The sequence below is a fragment of the Peromyscus maniculatus genome, chromosome 1 (genome assembly GCF_049852395.1).
Source record: "Peromyscus maniculatus bairdii isolate BWxNUB_F1_BW_parent chromosome 1, HU_Pman_BW_mat_3.1, whole genome shotgun sequence".
NCBI lineage: Eukaryota > Metazoa > Chordata > Mammalia > Rodentia > Cricetidae > Peromyscus > Peromyscus maniculatus.
In genome coordinates, this window is record NC_134852.1 from 189563046 (window position 1) to 189580027 (window position 16982).

At 43.7% G+C, this 16982-nt stretch overlaps 1 protein-coding gene across 7 annotated transcripts in view; it reads right to left on the minus strand.

Annotated features, from left to right (window-relative positions):
* The window catches only part of Ide (insulin degrading enzyme), a 100665-nt gene that overhangs the window by 5479 nt on the left and 78204 nt on the right, over positions 1-16982 (minus strand). For all 7 annotated transcript variants that reach the window (XM_042262986.2, XM_042262996.2, XM_076562925.1 and 4 more), the window contains exons 19-22: positions 16100-16211; positions 7512-7679; positions 4699-4971; positions 3157-3218 (exon numbers count right to left, since the gene is read on the minus strand). In XM_042262986.2, coding sequence (XP_042118920.1) covers positions 3157-3218; positions 4699-4971; positions 7512-7679; positions 16100-16211 — 615 coding nt within the window. The remainder of the gene's footprint in view (positions 1-3156; positions 3219-4698; positions 4972-7511; positions 7680-16099; positions 16212-16982) is intronic.

Consider the following 16982-nt stretch of genomic DNA (forward strand, 5'->3'; position numbering starts at 1 on the left):
CCCACTTTTTAAAGAAACAAACTGCTCCAACTTTTTGTAAACCAGAACTCCAGAGATACACTTTACAAATTCCTTGCAAAAAAGGCTCCATAGTGAGAAGTGTTTGGGAATCCTTTATAAATTGTGAGAAAGCAAACACCAGCTACTTTAAATGCTAATGCACATGAAGCCTTTTCTCCCAGATGTGGCTTATTAGTACCTTGCAGAATGCCAGCTGGGGGGCAGTTAGAGGAAGACTCTTCTGCGTTTAGTCAAGCTGGTAACTCTCTTAAATCCAAGAGTGAGTCGGAGCTATAATCACGGTTTTCAAACTCAATAAGCATGTATTGTAATTTTAAATAAACACCAGCATATTGTAGAGAAAAGCAATACTCCGTTCCTCCTGGAGGCATCATAGGTTATACTGGGATGCCGCCTTTTGTGAACGAGTGTGATTAGTAATACTTCAGGATGATGATCCAGAACTCAGACAGAACTGAACGTGATTGTCCACATCTGTAGGAGACTGAGAACAAATACTTGTCCTCACAAAGTGAAACAGCCAGAACTTACTCCATAACATTGAGAAGGAAAACACACTCTGATTTAAAGTGTCAAAAGCCCAAGACGATTTAATAAATGTCGCCAAGTGGCAATCACACACCTCATCCAAATGAAACTCTATATTGTGGATCAGGAAACCGAGGCTTCAAAGCTTAGGTGACTTGGTTGAACCGAGTCACAGATCCACCAGTTTGGGGTGGGTGTGGGCATCTGAGTCCTAGTCTGCAAAGACCCTAGAAGCTCCTGCTGCTGCCCTGTGGATACTGAACTAAGGACTGAGTGCGCAGCCTCAGTGAACACACACCCTACACCCAGCTCTGCACTCACTACACAAAGGCCACTTGGGGTTATTGTCAGGCCAGAATTTTGCTTTTCTACATGCACTATTCAAGGCTGTTATTGAAAAGGCCACACAAGGCAACAGAAGTGACTAGCCATCCATTTCTACCCCCAAATGGCTCAAATATCATCACTCAAAAACACAGATTCAAAACAGGTATGGTACACACAGCTATTATCCCACAGCACTGAACAGGCAGAGGCAGAAGAATTATGAGTTCAAGGCCAGCCTGGGCTATAGAATGAGTCCTGCCTTAAAAAACAAATCAAGGGCTTGAGTGATGGCTCAGTGCTTCAAATGAAGTCAGAGGACCTGAGTCCTGTTCTCAGTACCAACATCAGGCTGCTCACAATTGCCTGTAGCCCCAGTTCCAGAGGATTCAATGATCCCTTCTGGCCTCCATGAGCACCTTCATTCCCAAGCAAATACTCCCTCAACATAATAAAAAACAACCCGTTTTGTTTTGGGACACAGTTTCCTTGTGTGTGTGTGTGTGTGTATGGGGGAGGCGGGGGGTTAAGGCACGCACTGCCACGCCCAGCTTACTACATGGGTACTGAGGCCTGAGTTCAGGCCCTCTTGCTTGTACAGTAATCATCTAACCAGTAAGTTCCCTTCCCAGCTCCACGGCCCCCTGCTGCATTGTAAAGGTGATGTGAACTCACTAATACCTTTTGCACACAGGAAACAGCAGCTTGTTGATTTTACAGATGAGGGGGACAGTGACTGTGGACAGTATAAACTAATCCGTTTCCTCTGTGAAACTTCCAAGTCAGGGCTGTCTTCCTCTCTTGACTCTCCTCCTGCCACAGTAGGACGGTAATTAGGATGTCCTCACTGTCCACACCCCATTCTAAAGAGAACGGCAAGAGCTGACTTCTGTGCCGGCCTCCTCAACAGAGCACGGGAAAACGGCACCGTAGACGGTACGTCTCCCGTAAAAGACCGAGCGTGGGAAGAGCACAGTTCCTGATCGGACAGCTCATAATCACAAACACGGTCCAGGCTCTGTGGCTAGATCATGGACGGCAGTTCCATGGTGCTGAGGTAATCACAGAGTATCACTTTTTCTTTATCCTAAATCAAGCACAAAGTGCTTTTAAATTAGAGGTCCCAACAAATTGCAAAGAATATGTAACACTTCAAATAAGTACAACTCTATTGTGGCATAAATTTGAAATTTTTGTAATTTTTAGTTGACATGTTGTGCTGACTTGTTTGATGTCAACTTGACACAAGCTATAGCCATCTTGAGAGGAGGAAACCTCGACTGAGAAAATGCCTCCATAAGATCAAACAGTAGGCAAGCCTGTAGAGCATCTTCTCAATTAGTGATTGATGGGTGAAGGCCAAGCCCACTGTGGGTAGTGCCATCCCTGGGCTGGTAGTCCTGGGTTCTATAAGAAAGCAGGCTGAGCACACCATGGGGAGCAAGCCAGGAAGCAGTCCCCCTCCACGGCCTCTGCATCAGCTCCTGCCTCCAGGTTCCTGCCCTGCTTGAGCTCCTGTCCTGACTTCTTTCAATGATGAACTGTGATATGGAAGTGTAAGCCGAAAAAACCCTGTCCTCCTCAGGTTGCTTTGCTCATGGTGTTTCATCACAGCAATGACAACCCTCAGTAGGACATGTACTTGTTTGATACACTACTCCATGTCATTATGGAGGGAGAGACCTGGATGCAGCAAGGATTCTCTTAAAGCTGTGCTGGAGGACCCTAACCGCGGTGCCTCTCCTTCCTCTGGAGCCTTCGTAGGAAGCACAGACACTGGAACCCCTGAAGCACTGGTCACAGTCGGTCTGGAAAACAAGCTGACCAGCGTGTTGTTTCCTTTGCTCTCTCCTGCCCACTGGAAAGCTCGGCAATGTTGTTTAAACAGCATGGCAGAAGCAGAAGACAGAAAAGGAGCCTGGGAAGGGGGCCTGGACACCAGAAGAACCACGGCGGCCTCCAAGTTGCAGAGGGGACTGTATCTAACAGTAACAGGTCAAAGCGTCAAATCCTTAACTCTACAAAAGCGCCTTCAGCCTGAATGAGTTCGAATACACAGTACAGCAAGTAGTTCACTACAAACCAAAACTCAGGAGCCAATGAGACGGCCCGACTGGGAAAAGGTGCTTGCTGCCAAGCCTGACAACCTGGGACCCACACGGTAGAAGAGGACCTACTTCTGCACGCTGCTTGACCTCGCTCGACATGCATGCACCCACACACATTAAACACAAAAATACTAATTAGAAAATCAAATCAAATCTAGATAACAAGTCCACTGACCTTGTAGAATTTGATGATATCATCCTTGGTAAGTGTCTTTAAATATGCAACTTCTATGTTATCTGAAAAGGTAATCAAGCAATAATTTGTTAATATCTTACATTAAACAGTCTAAAACATTGCACGGAAAGACAATGCATTTCACTCTAAGCCTGCTGAGTGCCCACGACCTGAAAGACTTTTCCTTTCATTTGTGTCTGTGTAAAGGTCACAGCACAGCTTCTGGCTGGGTCTCTCCTTCCTCCTGTGGCTTGCAGGGATCAAGCTCAGGCTAAGACACCTGCCGCTCTTCCCTCCAGCCCAGGTATCCACATTCAAAAGCCACCATCTAAGTAGGCAGGGGATAGATTCCAAGTAAAGTAATTGCCTGTGCTATAGTAGTTAAGACTTGGCTTGAGAGCCAGGTTCGATTCACCCACAGTGGGATGCTGAATCTGAGACCAGTCACTTTGAGTTTTCTAAACCTGTTTCCTTATCTGGAGATTGAAGGAAACAACCACTTAGTAAAGTTACAATGACACCCAAGAGGATGCCATATGACAAATGATGTCAGGCATATGATAAATGTTCAAACACGACAGCCACCATCACTATCCTTAGGAGTAGATCGAACTGCTAGAAAAACCACAGGTAAAGGTCAGGCAAGATGGTGCATGCCTTTTAATCCCAGCACTTGAAATGCCAAGGCAGGCAGAATTCAGATCTCTGTGAGTCTGAGGCCAGCCCCGTCTTCATAGCCAGCTCCAGACCAGCCAGGGCTATGCGGCGAGACCTTGTCTCCGTAAGACAAAACAAAGACAAAAACCCCAGGTAAAGAAAGCGAGGCAGCAGCCGAGACTGGTGGGACCGGCAGCTTCGTGGTGCCAGGAATAAGACCTGCCTCCTGACGTCCCGTGTGCTTTGGCGTCATTGCTCGACCTCTTCTGTATGAACCGGGGACGGGATGGGACACAGGACACTAACCCATCGCTCTTTTACATCTGGAGAGTGGAGGTCTTTAGAGATTCCTCAACTGTGCACCGGCAGCATGCCTTATGAATGTTTAATTTGTGTTCTTACCCCCAGTCACAGACAGGAAAGAGATACTCATGTATCAGTGCTCAGAGTCTCAGGCTACACTCAGAGCAGTCCCAGAAACAGTGAAATTAATGTGAAACATAGAGACCAGCTTTGGTGTTGGAGAAGATAGTCTCTAGGAGGAAATGGTTGTTACATTAAATAAATAATAATTTTAAAAAAGAGCACTTTTTTTTTTGATTTTTTGAGACAGGGTTTCTCTGTGTAGCTTTGTGCCTTTCCTGGAACTCACTTGGTAGCCCAGGCTGGCCTCGAACTCATAGAGATCCACCTGCCTCTGCCTCCCGAGTGCTGGAATTAAAGGCGAGTGCCACCACCACCCGGCAAGAACACTTTTTTAAACAAGTGCTGTTCTACCCTGCTGCCAAATGAAAACTGAAACACTTACAAAATGAACACTGCCCAAAGCGGCTGTGATGCTCTCAATGCACGCCCCCACACCACAGTGGAGCTCCTTTACGTTACCTCTGTCATAATTGTACTGCTGCGAGATGATCTCCCCCCAGTATTTAGCACACTCTGCAGAGAGCTTCTTTGGTTTGTCGAGTCGACGGATCGCTAACGCTTGAATGTGTTTCTGGAAGGCCTCCTCTGTCATGTCCTCTATGGCCTTTTCCATGGTGAGTAAGAAGGCTTCTACTCTGCTTTCCAGGTAATGAGGTGGTTTTTCTGACTGGATGATGAAGCGTAAGCCCTGGATGCCATTGGCTCGGCGAGGTCCACTGAAGACAATATAGCCTGAAGGGGACACACAAAGCCAGTCAGGACCTTGGCACTGGACCGCTTTCAGTCTTTCAGAGCAAATAAAATCTATTTTAGCTCACTCACATCTGAGGAAACACGACCATTTACGACACTATCCTCTTCCTCAGGACGGAGCTGAACCTCTGACTAAAGAATAGAAACTGGAGGCTGACCACGTTCATCTTCAAATTCGCATTCTGTGACTTTGCCGGTGTCTGCCATCTAAGCTTGTTACCCCCTTCCTACAAACTGCTGAGCCCGTTTTCACGCCCTAGCCAAGCCCTAACTCCTTTGCTTTACCAAGTGCCTCACATGACCTGGCTCTACAATGCATTTACTTGATAATCTATTCCTGGACCAGCTCTGGGTAACCCGACTCTCTAGGACAGGGCTAACTGAAGGCCACAGCTCCATCAACATCTTGTGTGCTTATAGACGCCCCTCCCCCGACACAGTTTCTACCTCTCATCCCCCATCTTTTGCACCCACATTTTTATTTTGTTTTGTTTTTCTAGTTCAAAGCCACTCTAGCTACGTCTTCCTACTCAAATAGTGAAGCCTACAACACCAAAATCACCATGGGAAAGATTTAGATGTAGACAAGGCTCCGATAGCCAGAAGAAGGAAAGTCCATGTGGGTGGGCGCTGCCTTAAGGGGAAGCACACCGGGGTCTGGAGGGGCTGCCCACCTGAAGCAAGCTGTGTTATCACTCACTCTCGGAGCAAGGCGGGGGTGACGATCTGGGCACAGACCTTCAGTTACAGTGGCTGGTGTCCCAGGCACCTGTGACTTTGTGACAGCCAACAGCACCGTATTTGTTATGGAACACAAAGACGGGACGGGACTACCGCTCAGGTTTGTGGGGAAGAGGACTCCATCTCTAAGAGGGACAGTCAGCCGCCCAGTCACCTCAGCAGTCACAGACCTCCCACTGGACAGTCATCACATGCTGCCAAAGCAACATCAGGCCTCCTTGGTGCCTAGCAAACTGCACACCCCTGGAGGCTTTCAGCACCCAACACTTGCCACTGTGCATGCAGAAGGCGCACTGAAAGTGTCTCGGTCAGTCTCAGTCTCTTCACTATGAGTAGTCGACAGTTCCATGTTCTGGCACAGGGATATGCCCCTCTAGCTGGGTACAGCTGTTTCCGGACACAGATCTTGTCCCTGCCCAGCCTGGAGGTCTTTCCTGTCTCATGTACCTCACTGGGTCTAGATGACTCTGGATAACAACAGCCTTTGCAGTCACAGAGAGCTGCCTTGTCAGAATGGAATCCAGTGTCTAACTAGTGGCAGGTTCACCATGTGCCACGAGGCACCCACCGGCCCGGAGGAACAAACACAGTCCGTGGCTGTGACACCAGGCCAGGAGGAAGTGAGTCAGCGCTTCTGAGCGTGCCCAGGTCTCAGGCATTCTCACCTGTCAACCATGTGGGCACAGCGCTCTGAGGACGCAGCAGTCCTCCCAGGGTGCCAGACACCTTGCCCTCACAGTTAACACCCCCAAGCCTTTTCTCCATTTAGCTTCGGGCTTTTTCCTTCAGCAGTTCTACACAGATCTACCACTAAGGACAGCCCGGGACCCTGGGGCCTCTGGGGAAGTTGCTATCTTCAGGAACTCTGCTGTCTGAACGCTGTTACAGGAACAATTACCACACCGAAACATACATAATTACCCCTTTATAGGTCAGCCATTGTGAGCCACTTAAAGAAAAGGACTATCCATAACACGTCCATTTCCATGCTCAGCACCTAGCATGGGGTTACTCTAAATGACAGGATATGTGGAGAGACACATCCATATCCTTTCAAAATGTTTATTCCAAGCTGTTATGGGGGTTCCTTTGAACTTCTTTTTGTTCTTGTTGTGTGATTTTCTGAGATGGGTCTCACGTTGCCCAGAATGGCCTAGAACAGTCTAAGCAATGAAGAATGACGCTTCACCTTCTAGGTGTGAACTTTCCTCATCCATCAAACCTGCCAGCATCTCCAGGACTTTTAGCCAAGTCTAAAACTGCAAGCACTTAGCTCCTCCTGTGCCTGGGACACAGGATGAGTAAGAGATAATATTTCCTCTGTACGACTTGCTTCCCGCCTCCCTACCTATAAGCCCATTCTTTGTATTCTTTCTTCCCTCCCTAAAACATAAGGTGTCCTCTGCACAGCATCCAGTGGAAACCCAGTGTCATCTCATCAAAATCACTTCAACACTAGGGCTAAAGACAGAGTTCAGCGGCAGAGGACAGGACTTGCCTAACACCTACAAAGAGGAGACTGGGTTCAATCTCCTCACCACGAAAAAAAAGGAGGAACTAGAGGAGGAAGGAGAGGAGGAGGAGGAAAAAGAACAGCCAAGATGTTAGCTGTGCATCTTTCAGAAGCAGTCCCTGTAAACAAGGTTTCCACAAGCCCCTCTAAATACAGCAGGCTTGACCCACAACGCCATGTGACTGTACGAGTGGGAAATGCTTGCTGGGAATAAAAGCTGTTCATTCCGGTCTCCGGGACTCCGCAATCCCCATGGCCTTCTCACCCAGCTGCTCCTTGGTGCGCAGGGTGTTGAAGCAAGGCTCAGAGATAATCTGACAGAAAAGCTCCAAGAACATGTTCTCCGAGGTGCTCTGCATGTCTGTCTGGTAGTAGATCTCGATGCCACAGTTGTTGTGAACTTCATTCCTCTGCTGATAAACAAACCATCCTCCTAAGAAGATTCAAAAAGAAAAAAAAATAAATCTGTGATTTAATAAAGTCAATGGTTTATCTGCTTACTTTATTTCTATCTATCTATCTATCTATCTATCTATCTATCTATCTATCTATCTACCTACCTACCTACCTACCTACCTACCTACCTACCTACCTACCTACCTATCTACCTACTTATGTCTTAGTGTTTTTTGAGACAAAGGATCACCATGTAGCTGAGTCTGACCTTGAACTTTCTATTATCATGCTGGCTAGTTTTCATCAATTTAATGCAAATCTAAACATATCTGGGAAGAGGGGATCTCAATTAAGGAAAGGCCTCCATCAGACTGACCTATGGACATGTCTGTGGGGCATTTTCTTAATAGGTACTTTGTACAGGAGAGTAGAGCCTATCCTGGCCCACTGTAGCCCACTGTGGGTAGTGTCATGCCTGGGTAGGTAAGCCTCGGCTGTATAAGAAAAGTAGCCAAGCTGGGTGTGGTAGTGCTACCTTTAATCTCAGCTCTTGGGAGGCAGAGACAGTCAGATCTTTATGAATCTGAGGCCAGTTTGGTTTACTTAGTGAGACCAGCCAAGGCTCATTGTGAGACCTTGCCTTAAAAAACAAAACAAAGCCGGGCGGTGGTGGCGCACGCCTTTAATCCCAGCACTCGGGAGGCAGAGCCAGGCGGATCTCTGTGAGTTCGAGGCCAGCCTGGGCTACCAAGTGAGCTCCAGGAAAGGCGCAAAGCTACGCAGAGAAACCCTGTCTCGAAAAACCAAAAAAAAAAAAAAAAAAAAAAAAACAAAACAAAACAAAAAAACCAGCCAGGCAGTGGTGGCGCTCACCTTTAATCCCAGCACTCGGGAGGCAGAGGCAGGCAGATCTCTGTGAGTTCGAGGCCAGCCTGGTCTACAGAGCGAGATCCAGGACAGGCACCAAATCTACATAGAGAAACCCTGTCTCAAAAAACCAAACCAAACCAAACCAAACAAAAAAAACAAAAACCAAACAAACAAACAAAAACAAAAAACCCAAAAAACTCCTAGAAAGTAGCCGAGTAAGCCACAAGAAGTAAGCCAGGAAGCAGTGTCCTTCCCCCACGGTTTCTGCTTCAAGGACCTGCACTGATCCTGCCCTGGCTTCCCTGGATGATGGACTGTAACCTTTAAGCAGAAATAAACCCTTTCCTCCCCAGGTTGTTTTTGGTCAGTGTTTATTACAGAGACAGATAGCAAATAAACACAGCCAGGCTGGCCTTGGAATCCTTCTGTTCACAGTGCTGAGATTCTATGTGTGCTCCACCACACCCTCTTTAGGTTTGCCCACTGGACAATTTTCCTTTCCTTTAAATAATATTGTTTTTTATCTTTTGAGACAGGGTCTCACGCAGCCCAGCCTGGTCTTGAAGCTGCTTTGGCCTCCGCTTCTCGTGTCTCTGCCCACCGGGTGCTAGGAGTCCAGGCATGTGCCAGGTGCCTGCTTTATAAACCATTTTCTGATGTACACTGCCAATGCTGTTTCTCCTCAGAAGAGGGACATGTTCGTGGGCTCTGAGACTCATTTATCCCTCTTTCAGTTTCTCACACATATCTCAAAATATTTCCTTCCTCACAGTGCATAAGATTCTGCTTTCCAGCTGCTGACGCCTCCCAATGCAGCATCAGGTGAAAGGTTACTTAAGGTCTTCACATCTGACCAGTCAGCTACATCGGAGTAGTTTTCTAACACCTTCATTTTGAGAATGGGATGTAAACTGTGCTATTTCTGAGCTTGAGGGAATTTGATGGAGCAATGAGGGGGCAAAAGACAGGGTCCTAAGAGAGGAAAGTTAGGAAGAGGCATGAAAAACTCCACTTTGAAATTCTGTTTCTAAACCGATCACTTTGAGTGAAGGTAAATGCTACAGTTTCTTCTTCCTTCTTGTTTGAACCTGGAACCACTCCACTATTAAATATGTGCTCAACCTCAGAGCGTCATGCTCAGCCCAATGGGACGACTCCTGCTCAGCAGATGCCAATTCTTCCTCTCTGCCATCCATGCCCTGACTGAGGACCACACTAGAAGCATCACGTGAGGACTGGCCACGCATGGCAGAAGAACTAGCTGAGTTCAACAGAAGTGCATGAAGGAACAACATATTTGAGTTGCTTTAGTAGCTACTCAAAGCAGAAACCCTGGCTTTACAGGAATGTGTAATCTCATAAAATGGTGTTGTCCTTTAATTAACATGAAAGAGTAAAAGTGCTGAGAGCTTCAAAGTATTCAGAAAATCTCACAGGTAGTTATTCCAGCTGAGTAAGTCAGAGAAAGTTTAGTGGATGTTAGAGTTTGGCCCAAGTCTTGGGGATTAAAGCAGGGCCGTGTACATGCTGGACAAATGCTCTACCACTGAGTTGCATCCCTAGTCCACAGAGTGTGGTCCCCAGCCTTAGACACTATTGGAAGGTGGTAAAAGCTTTTTTATTTGGGGGGATGTGATAATATATTGTGTACCCTAATAAAATTCGCCTGAAAATCAGAGAACAGAACAAGCTACTAGATTAAACATAGAGGCCATGCAGTAGTGGCACACACCTTTAATCAAAGCACTAGGGAGGCAGAGAGCTACATTTTATACCGATGCAAACCAAAAAGGAAAGGCAGGTTACAAACCAGAAAATCTAAGTAAAGTGGTTCAAAGTCCTTACAATTCTGCTCCCAAATAGGAATTATATGCCTTTCTGATGATATTGCTAGATATTTTGGAAACTCTCAACAGTTACTGACTCTCAGTAAACAGAAAGAGTGGTCTAACACATTGAAACTGCTGCATTTATCCCTGATGAGTCAGAATTAACTTTGTTATTTATTCAGTTACAAGATATAATCAGGAATAGGAAGCATCCTTTATACATAACTCACATTCGATCCTATATGGGTCTGCCAGGCCTTCTAGCACAAGGCAATGATGAGATCGATAAACTATTGATAGGAAATGTGCTAGAGACCTCAGAATTTCATAAAAAAAAAAAAACATATGTCAATAGTAAAGGTTTCAAAAAGGATTTTTCCATAACCTGGCAACAAGCCAAGGAAATTATAAAGAAATGTCCTACTTGTTCTTTTTACAATCAGATTCCACTACCAGCAGGATGTAACCCAAAGGGTACTCAGAGGAATGAAATCTGGCAGATAGATGTGCTTCATTTTATAGAATTTGGAAAATTGAAATACATACACCATACCATTGATACTTATTCAGGATTTCAATGGGCAACTGCTCTGAGTTCTGAAAAGGCAGATTCTGTAATCACACATTTGCTAGAAGTTATGGCCACCATGGGTATACTTGTATAAATTAAAAATGACAATGCTCCAGCATATGTCTCTGGTAAAATGAAACAGTTTTTTGCTTATTACAATATAAAGCATATTACAGGTATACCACATAATCCTACAGGCCAAGCAGCCATAGAAAGATCAAATTGAACTCTAAAGGATATGCTAAATAAACAGAAAGGGGTAACAAAACCCCCCAGAAATAGACTGCATAATGCTCTATTTAACTTTGTATTTTCTCAGTGCTAATGAGAAAGGAACAACAGCTGCAGAGAGACATTGGATAATAGAAAAAACTACAGAATTAAATCAGCCTATATACTTTAAGGATGTGCTGACCTCAGAATGGAAACCAGGATATGTGTTACATTGGGGACAAGGTTTTGCTTTTGTTTCCACAGGAGAAGAAAAGCTATGGATACCATCAAAATTGATAAAGGTTCGATTTGAACAAGAGAGACCTCTTAATTAGAAGAGATTCAACAACCAGCAAGACCATTCAATTTAAACTAACTTATACCACTAACAAATGCTTCTCATTTAATCAGATATAACTTGCTAAAAGGGAACTCCCCAAAGTTAGGGTTGGGAAAGGGTTTTATTTTTGTCTTTCCGGAGAATGAAAGCATCCAGCTAAGGAATCTGAAGAACACTGGACAAATGAGACATCTGAAGAAAAAGGACAAATCATCCAGAAAAAATGTCCCAAGAAAAAGAGCATATTGGCCTATAGGTATATCACATATAAAATTTCATTAAGTCTTCCTAAATGTTTGTTTCTGCTCTTCTTTACAGACACTTATCACAAATGGTCTTTCTGTAGTCCCAATTCAATTAAAAATTGAAGCTGGCTTTGGAGTTGGAGCATGGCTCTCTCCTTCTCTAAACCTAAGCATGCTTGTTAAAGGAAAATCCAAAATCTCTGTATCATGTCAGAAGAGCCACCTGATATGGAACAGAAGAAAAACCAAAATTAAGGGACTATTCTATTGCTATTAATTTCATGACCCTTTGGTTTTATTTTGACTCTTTAAAACTTTTTTTAAGGTATGAATTTTATATCAAAATTTATAAGATTAATATATATATATATATTTTAAACTTTTTGTCATGATATTAATGGTCATATAGAGTACTAACCAATTCTAGAAAAAAGGCTTCCTGTACATGATTTTGGGTTTGAGGCTCTATTAGTTTTCTGCAGTGAACCATGTGAACCATGACCACGCCTAACAGTGACTTTGAAGTCTCCAAAAAGATGATGGGACCCCACAATGATTATTCCTAATAACACCACCAAGCTGACAACATCACCCAAAGATCAGCTTTGGGGCTCAGAACAATATCAAGATGGCTAGCTGAGATGATCCAGCCTCACAGACTACTCACACAAGGACTTGACACAAGCCCTATTTTGCATTATACAGAGACTGGACAACAAATGATACAGCTATCTTTCCCAGGACTTGACAATAACCCAAAAAATTTCTTTTCAGAATTCCCTAAAGATGCCTTCACCCTCCAGACAGCAGGAAGTAATTTGAAGACCATGATGCCCACATTCCCAAGAGGTGGGGTGGGTGGCTTTTGGCCTTTCAATGGTTGTGGATAATTGTCATTGTTTAGGATCGTTGGTTACAAGTTATTAATTGATAATGGTCAGGGGAAAAAAACTAAACAAAGGAGATTAGATTCAGGGTTCTTGTTTGAAAAAAAAAGTATACAGATATGATAAGATAAAAGGGAAGATTATTGAATTTATTCTGAAAAGAAAAAAGGGAGGATATGCATATGATAAGATAAAAAAGGTAGATTATTGAATCTACATTTAAAAAGCAACTACTAGTTTTAAATATTTTATGTTGGATTGAATTTTTGTATATTATATACAAATTATGTATACTGATACAGATTTGAGATTGATTTTGTTAGAAAATACTGTACATATATTTCTCATCCTGTTCAAGGTATTGTACCTACACAGTTCATTTAACTTTAATTTAATTTAATTTAATGCAAATTTCTAGTCCCTGAAAGTTATTACCAACTAATATAAATAGAACATAAAGAAATGCAAGCTAATAGTCACCTATTACATTTGAACTTGTAGTCATGTTAGGTATGTTTTCAAGGTCAAACAGAAATACATTTTAGATAGACAGGTCATCTTCAAACACTTCAGAGATCTACAGAATATAGCATTTAAGATGTTTTAATAATATAGATTCTATTTTTATGACAATGAGACATGTCTGCTCCTGGCACCACCAATCTACTTCAGAGAAGATGATGGGCATCAAAGAAAACTCCTTATGGAGTTTATTTTCTTTGTGGCAAAAGTTAGCCACTGGGCAAGAAAGTACCCTTGCCTCGACTGCTGACAGTATGCTGTCCAAAATAGACAAGCAGGACACAAAAGGACTGCAGAACTTTGCCAAAACAAAGGAGGACAGCCCTTCAGGAAATCCTGCTTCACAGGTGAGTGTGTCAGGTACGCTAGGCCTGTAGGCCGAAGATGGATGCCCCAATGTTGCAGAGGAACCTTGGGTGACTATACAGGCAGCCAGCTATTTCTGTCATTTCCCACATTTTTTGGAAGTCCTTTGTTTGCACTTCCTGCTTACTCAGTTAATATTATTTCCTTCTTGGGTCTCTGAGGCAGATGAAGATTAGATAACTATAGTTATAGTTTTCCTTGTTAAGAAATTCAGAAAAGAAACTCACTAAAGAGGTGTAAAATGTGTAAGTTTGAAAGACATCAAAAGATAGTTTTGGGTTGGTAATACATGTTAGGATAGAAAGTGAATTAGGTACAACGTTTTGGACTCACCAAAATAAGATAGATAATGGAATATATTCTCTGAATTTGTCAAATGTTTATGGCCTGGACATTGTTAATGTAACTCTTAACTGTATACATTGTATATACTTATTGTATATAGTTTTTCTTAAATTAGTTATAACCTTTTATTATTTTAGACAAAAAAAGGGGAAATGTGATATACTGTGTACCCGAATAAAATTTGCCACTAGATTAAACATAGAGGCCAGGCAGTTGTGGCGCACACCTTTAATCCTAGCACTCTCGAGGCAGAGATCCATCTGGATCTCTGTGAGTTCAAAACCATCCTGGACTACATGAGATGGATCCAGTCTAGGAGAGAATCAAAGCCAGGCAGAGGAGGCACACACCTTTAATCCCAGTACTGGGAAGCACACGTGTCTTTAACCCCAGGAAGTGATGGCTGGGCGGAGAAAGGTCTATAAGGTGTGAGGAGACAGGAACTAAAGGCTTTTTGGCAGAAGCGTCTCTTTCAGCTAGAGGCTTTTTCAGGCTGAAGAGTTGTGAGGTAAGAAGCAGTGGCTATGGCTTGTTCTTTTTTTTCTCTGATCTTTCAGCTTTTACCCCAATATTCCGGGTTTTTATTAAAAGACCTATTAGAAATTCGAGCAACAGGGGGACCTAGTGGAAGGAAGTTACATCTTTGAAAATGTGCTTAAAAGTGAAACTGGGACCCTGGCCTTCCCCTTCTCTTCATCTTCTGGCAGCCATGAGGTGAGGACTCCTTCACCATGTGCTCCTACCACGATATTCTGCTTTGTTACAAAAGTACAAAAGCAAATGGCCAACTACCCATTACCTGAAACTTTTGAAACTGTGAGTCAAAATGAACTGTTCTCCATATTTTATATTGGGTATTTTGTCAGTTATGCAAAACTGACTAAAATAGAGGAGTATGATAGGCCATGGGAGAGGAACAGAATACAGACATAGGTCCCTGAGAATTGGGGAAAGGGAACAGCATTTCAGGAGGTAAGAGAGTTGTGAGCAGAGCACACAGATAATGTATGCCCAGGAAACACCAACAATGAAGCATGGCCAAAACGTATCAGTGCCCTCATTCTTGGTCTAGTATGCTCTCTACTATAGTTTTCCACATGAAACGATGTTCATCAGGTTTTTGTTATCAAAAGAAGCCACTGTTAATGTAACTATAATCAGATACTGTAAAGCCTAGCATATAAATAAAAGTATTTCCCAATGTTATCCCCTTAGAAAAATATACATGTAAGGAATATGTTGACATCTGCACTTCTAAAACTATTCCTGCCAACAATTCTAATGCTTGCAATGAGTGCCATGATCTCAGCTGCTGCTTAGCGGAGTCTCATTTATCCCAGGCTGGTCTCTAACTTACAGTCTTGACTTCTCATTCTCCTGTTTCCACTTCCCAAGATTACAGACGCACTACCACGCCCACTTTTATTCTAAGCTAGGATCAAATCAAAGGCTTTGTGCATACTGGGCAAGCACTCTAAACCACATCTAGCCCAGCTTTCTTTTTTTCTTTTAGACAAGATTCTCACTATGTAGCCCTAGCTAGCCTGAAAGTCACTAAGTACCTCACCCTAGTCTTGAATTCACAGACCCAATTTCCTCTGTTTCCCAAGTCACCACCAGACCCGGCAAGATATGTGTGTGTGTGTGTGTGTGTGTGTGTGTGTGTGTGTGTGTGTGTGTGTGTGTGTGTGTGTGTGTGTACCTGTGGAGGCCAGAGGGCATCAGATCCCCTGGATCTGGAGTTACAGGTAGTTTTAAGCCTTCAACTTGAGTGCTGGGAACCAAAATCAGGTCCTCTGCAGGAGCAGCACATGACCTTTCCTGATCAGCCACTTCTCCAGCCCTCAGTTCATATCTCATTAGCTGTGTGATAGGTCTTTTTGTTTTTCTTTTTCTTTGAGGCAGGGTTTCTCCGTGTAACAGTCCTAGCTGTCTTAGAACTCTGAGTGCTGGGATTAAAGGTGTGTGCCACCACTGCCCAGCAGATAGTTTTATTCTCTAACTCTTCTATATTTAAGTACTAGTGAATTACAATATCAATCTCCTCAAAATTACTGCCCACCTTCAATTTCATGAACATGGCTCACCAACCAGAGAATCCTTGGGCAAAATTACCTACTTGTAATCATATTTCTATAAATAACAGAGGCTTCCTGTAGATCTTTGACATGAAACCATATATTATTTCCCACGTGTCTTCAACTCATTGTAACAAACCACATTACTCTGTAAGAGCAGTCCAGTTTCAAAGTTATAACATCTCACTTACTGTCAGGGAGCTGGACTTCTCTGTACCGAACTAGCTGACTTGGAAGGAGAGGCTTGGTGTGAGCATGCTCAATAAGGGTGTCCTCAACCATCTGCATAATTCCTAATGCAGCCTGAAAGAGACAAAATATCACAGCATATTATAAAAAAATACGAGTATATCTTGTCTGTGAAAATCAAAACAGCATAATGGATAGCCCATTACAATGAAATTGAGTTTGTCAATCAATATGGTAGTAGTGAAAAGAAACAGAAATCCAAGCAATCACCTACATAGTACTGACGTAGGGAATAAAGGCATTTCTGAAGATGGAGGGACTGGTCAGGAAAAGTTAGTTCCAGTCAGTAATCTTCAGCACAGAAGTCAAACAGCAGAGATAAACCTAGGAGTGGACTGTGAGCTAACCAAGGCTGAGCAGGCGATCTGGTCTGGCTTGCATGCTGTTCTGGAGGCCAATTAGAGTGTTGGGCAGGAAGGGCTCTTGAGACAACTGCCACGGGGATTTTGCAGTGTTTCCCTTGTGCTGTTTAATCCTGTAACCCACGGTGCAGGTGTTGCCACCACTCTGGCTGGCAGAGCAGAGGTGAGACATTTTCCTAAGACTACAGATCTAGTGCGTGGCAGTGTCGGGGCTTGAATGCAGGCTGCCTATTTCTGCATTATGCGAGTCTGCACAGAGTAGGGATAATTGGTCCCATTCCTTCATGACTGCATGGGCCCGGCAACAGCAGCAGACACTTATGAGCCTCAGCTAACTATCACAATTCGATTTCTTGCATGTCCTTTCTACCTTCTTCCAGAGAAAACTGGTTAATCCTAATGTGCTCAGCATTGTGCTGCTCAAGTCTTGAGACAGAATAGAGGAAATAACCTCTTACAGTGA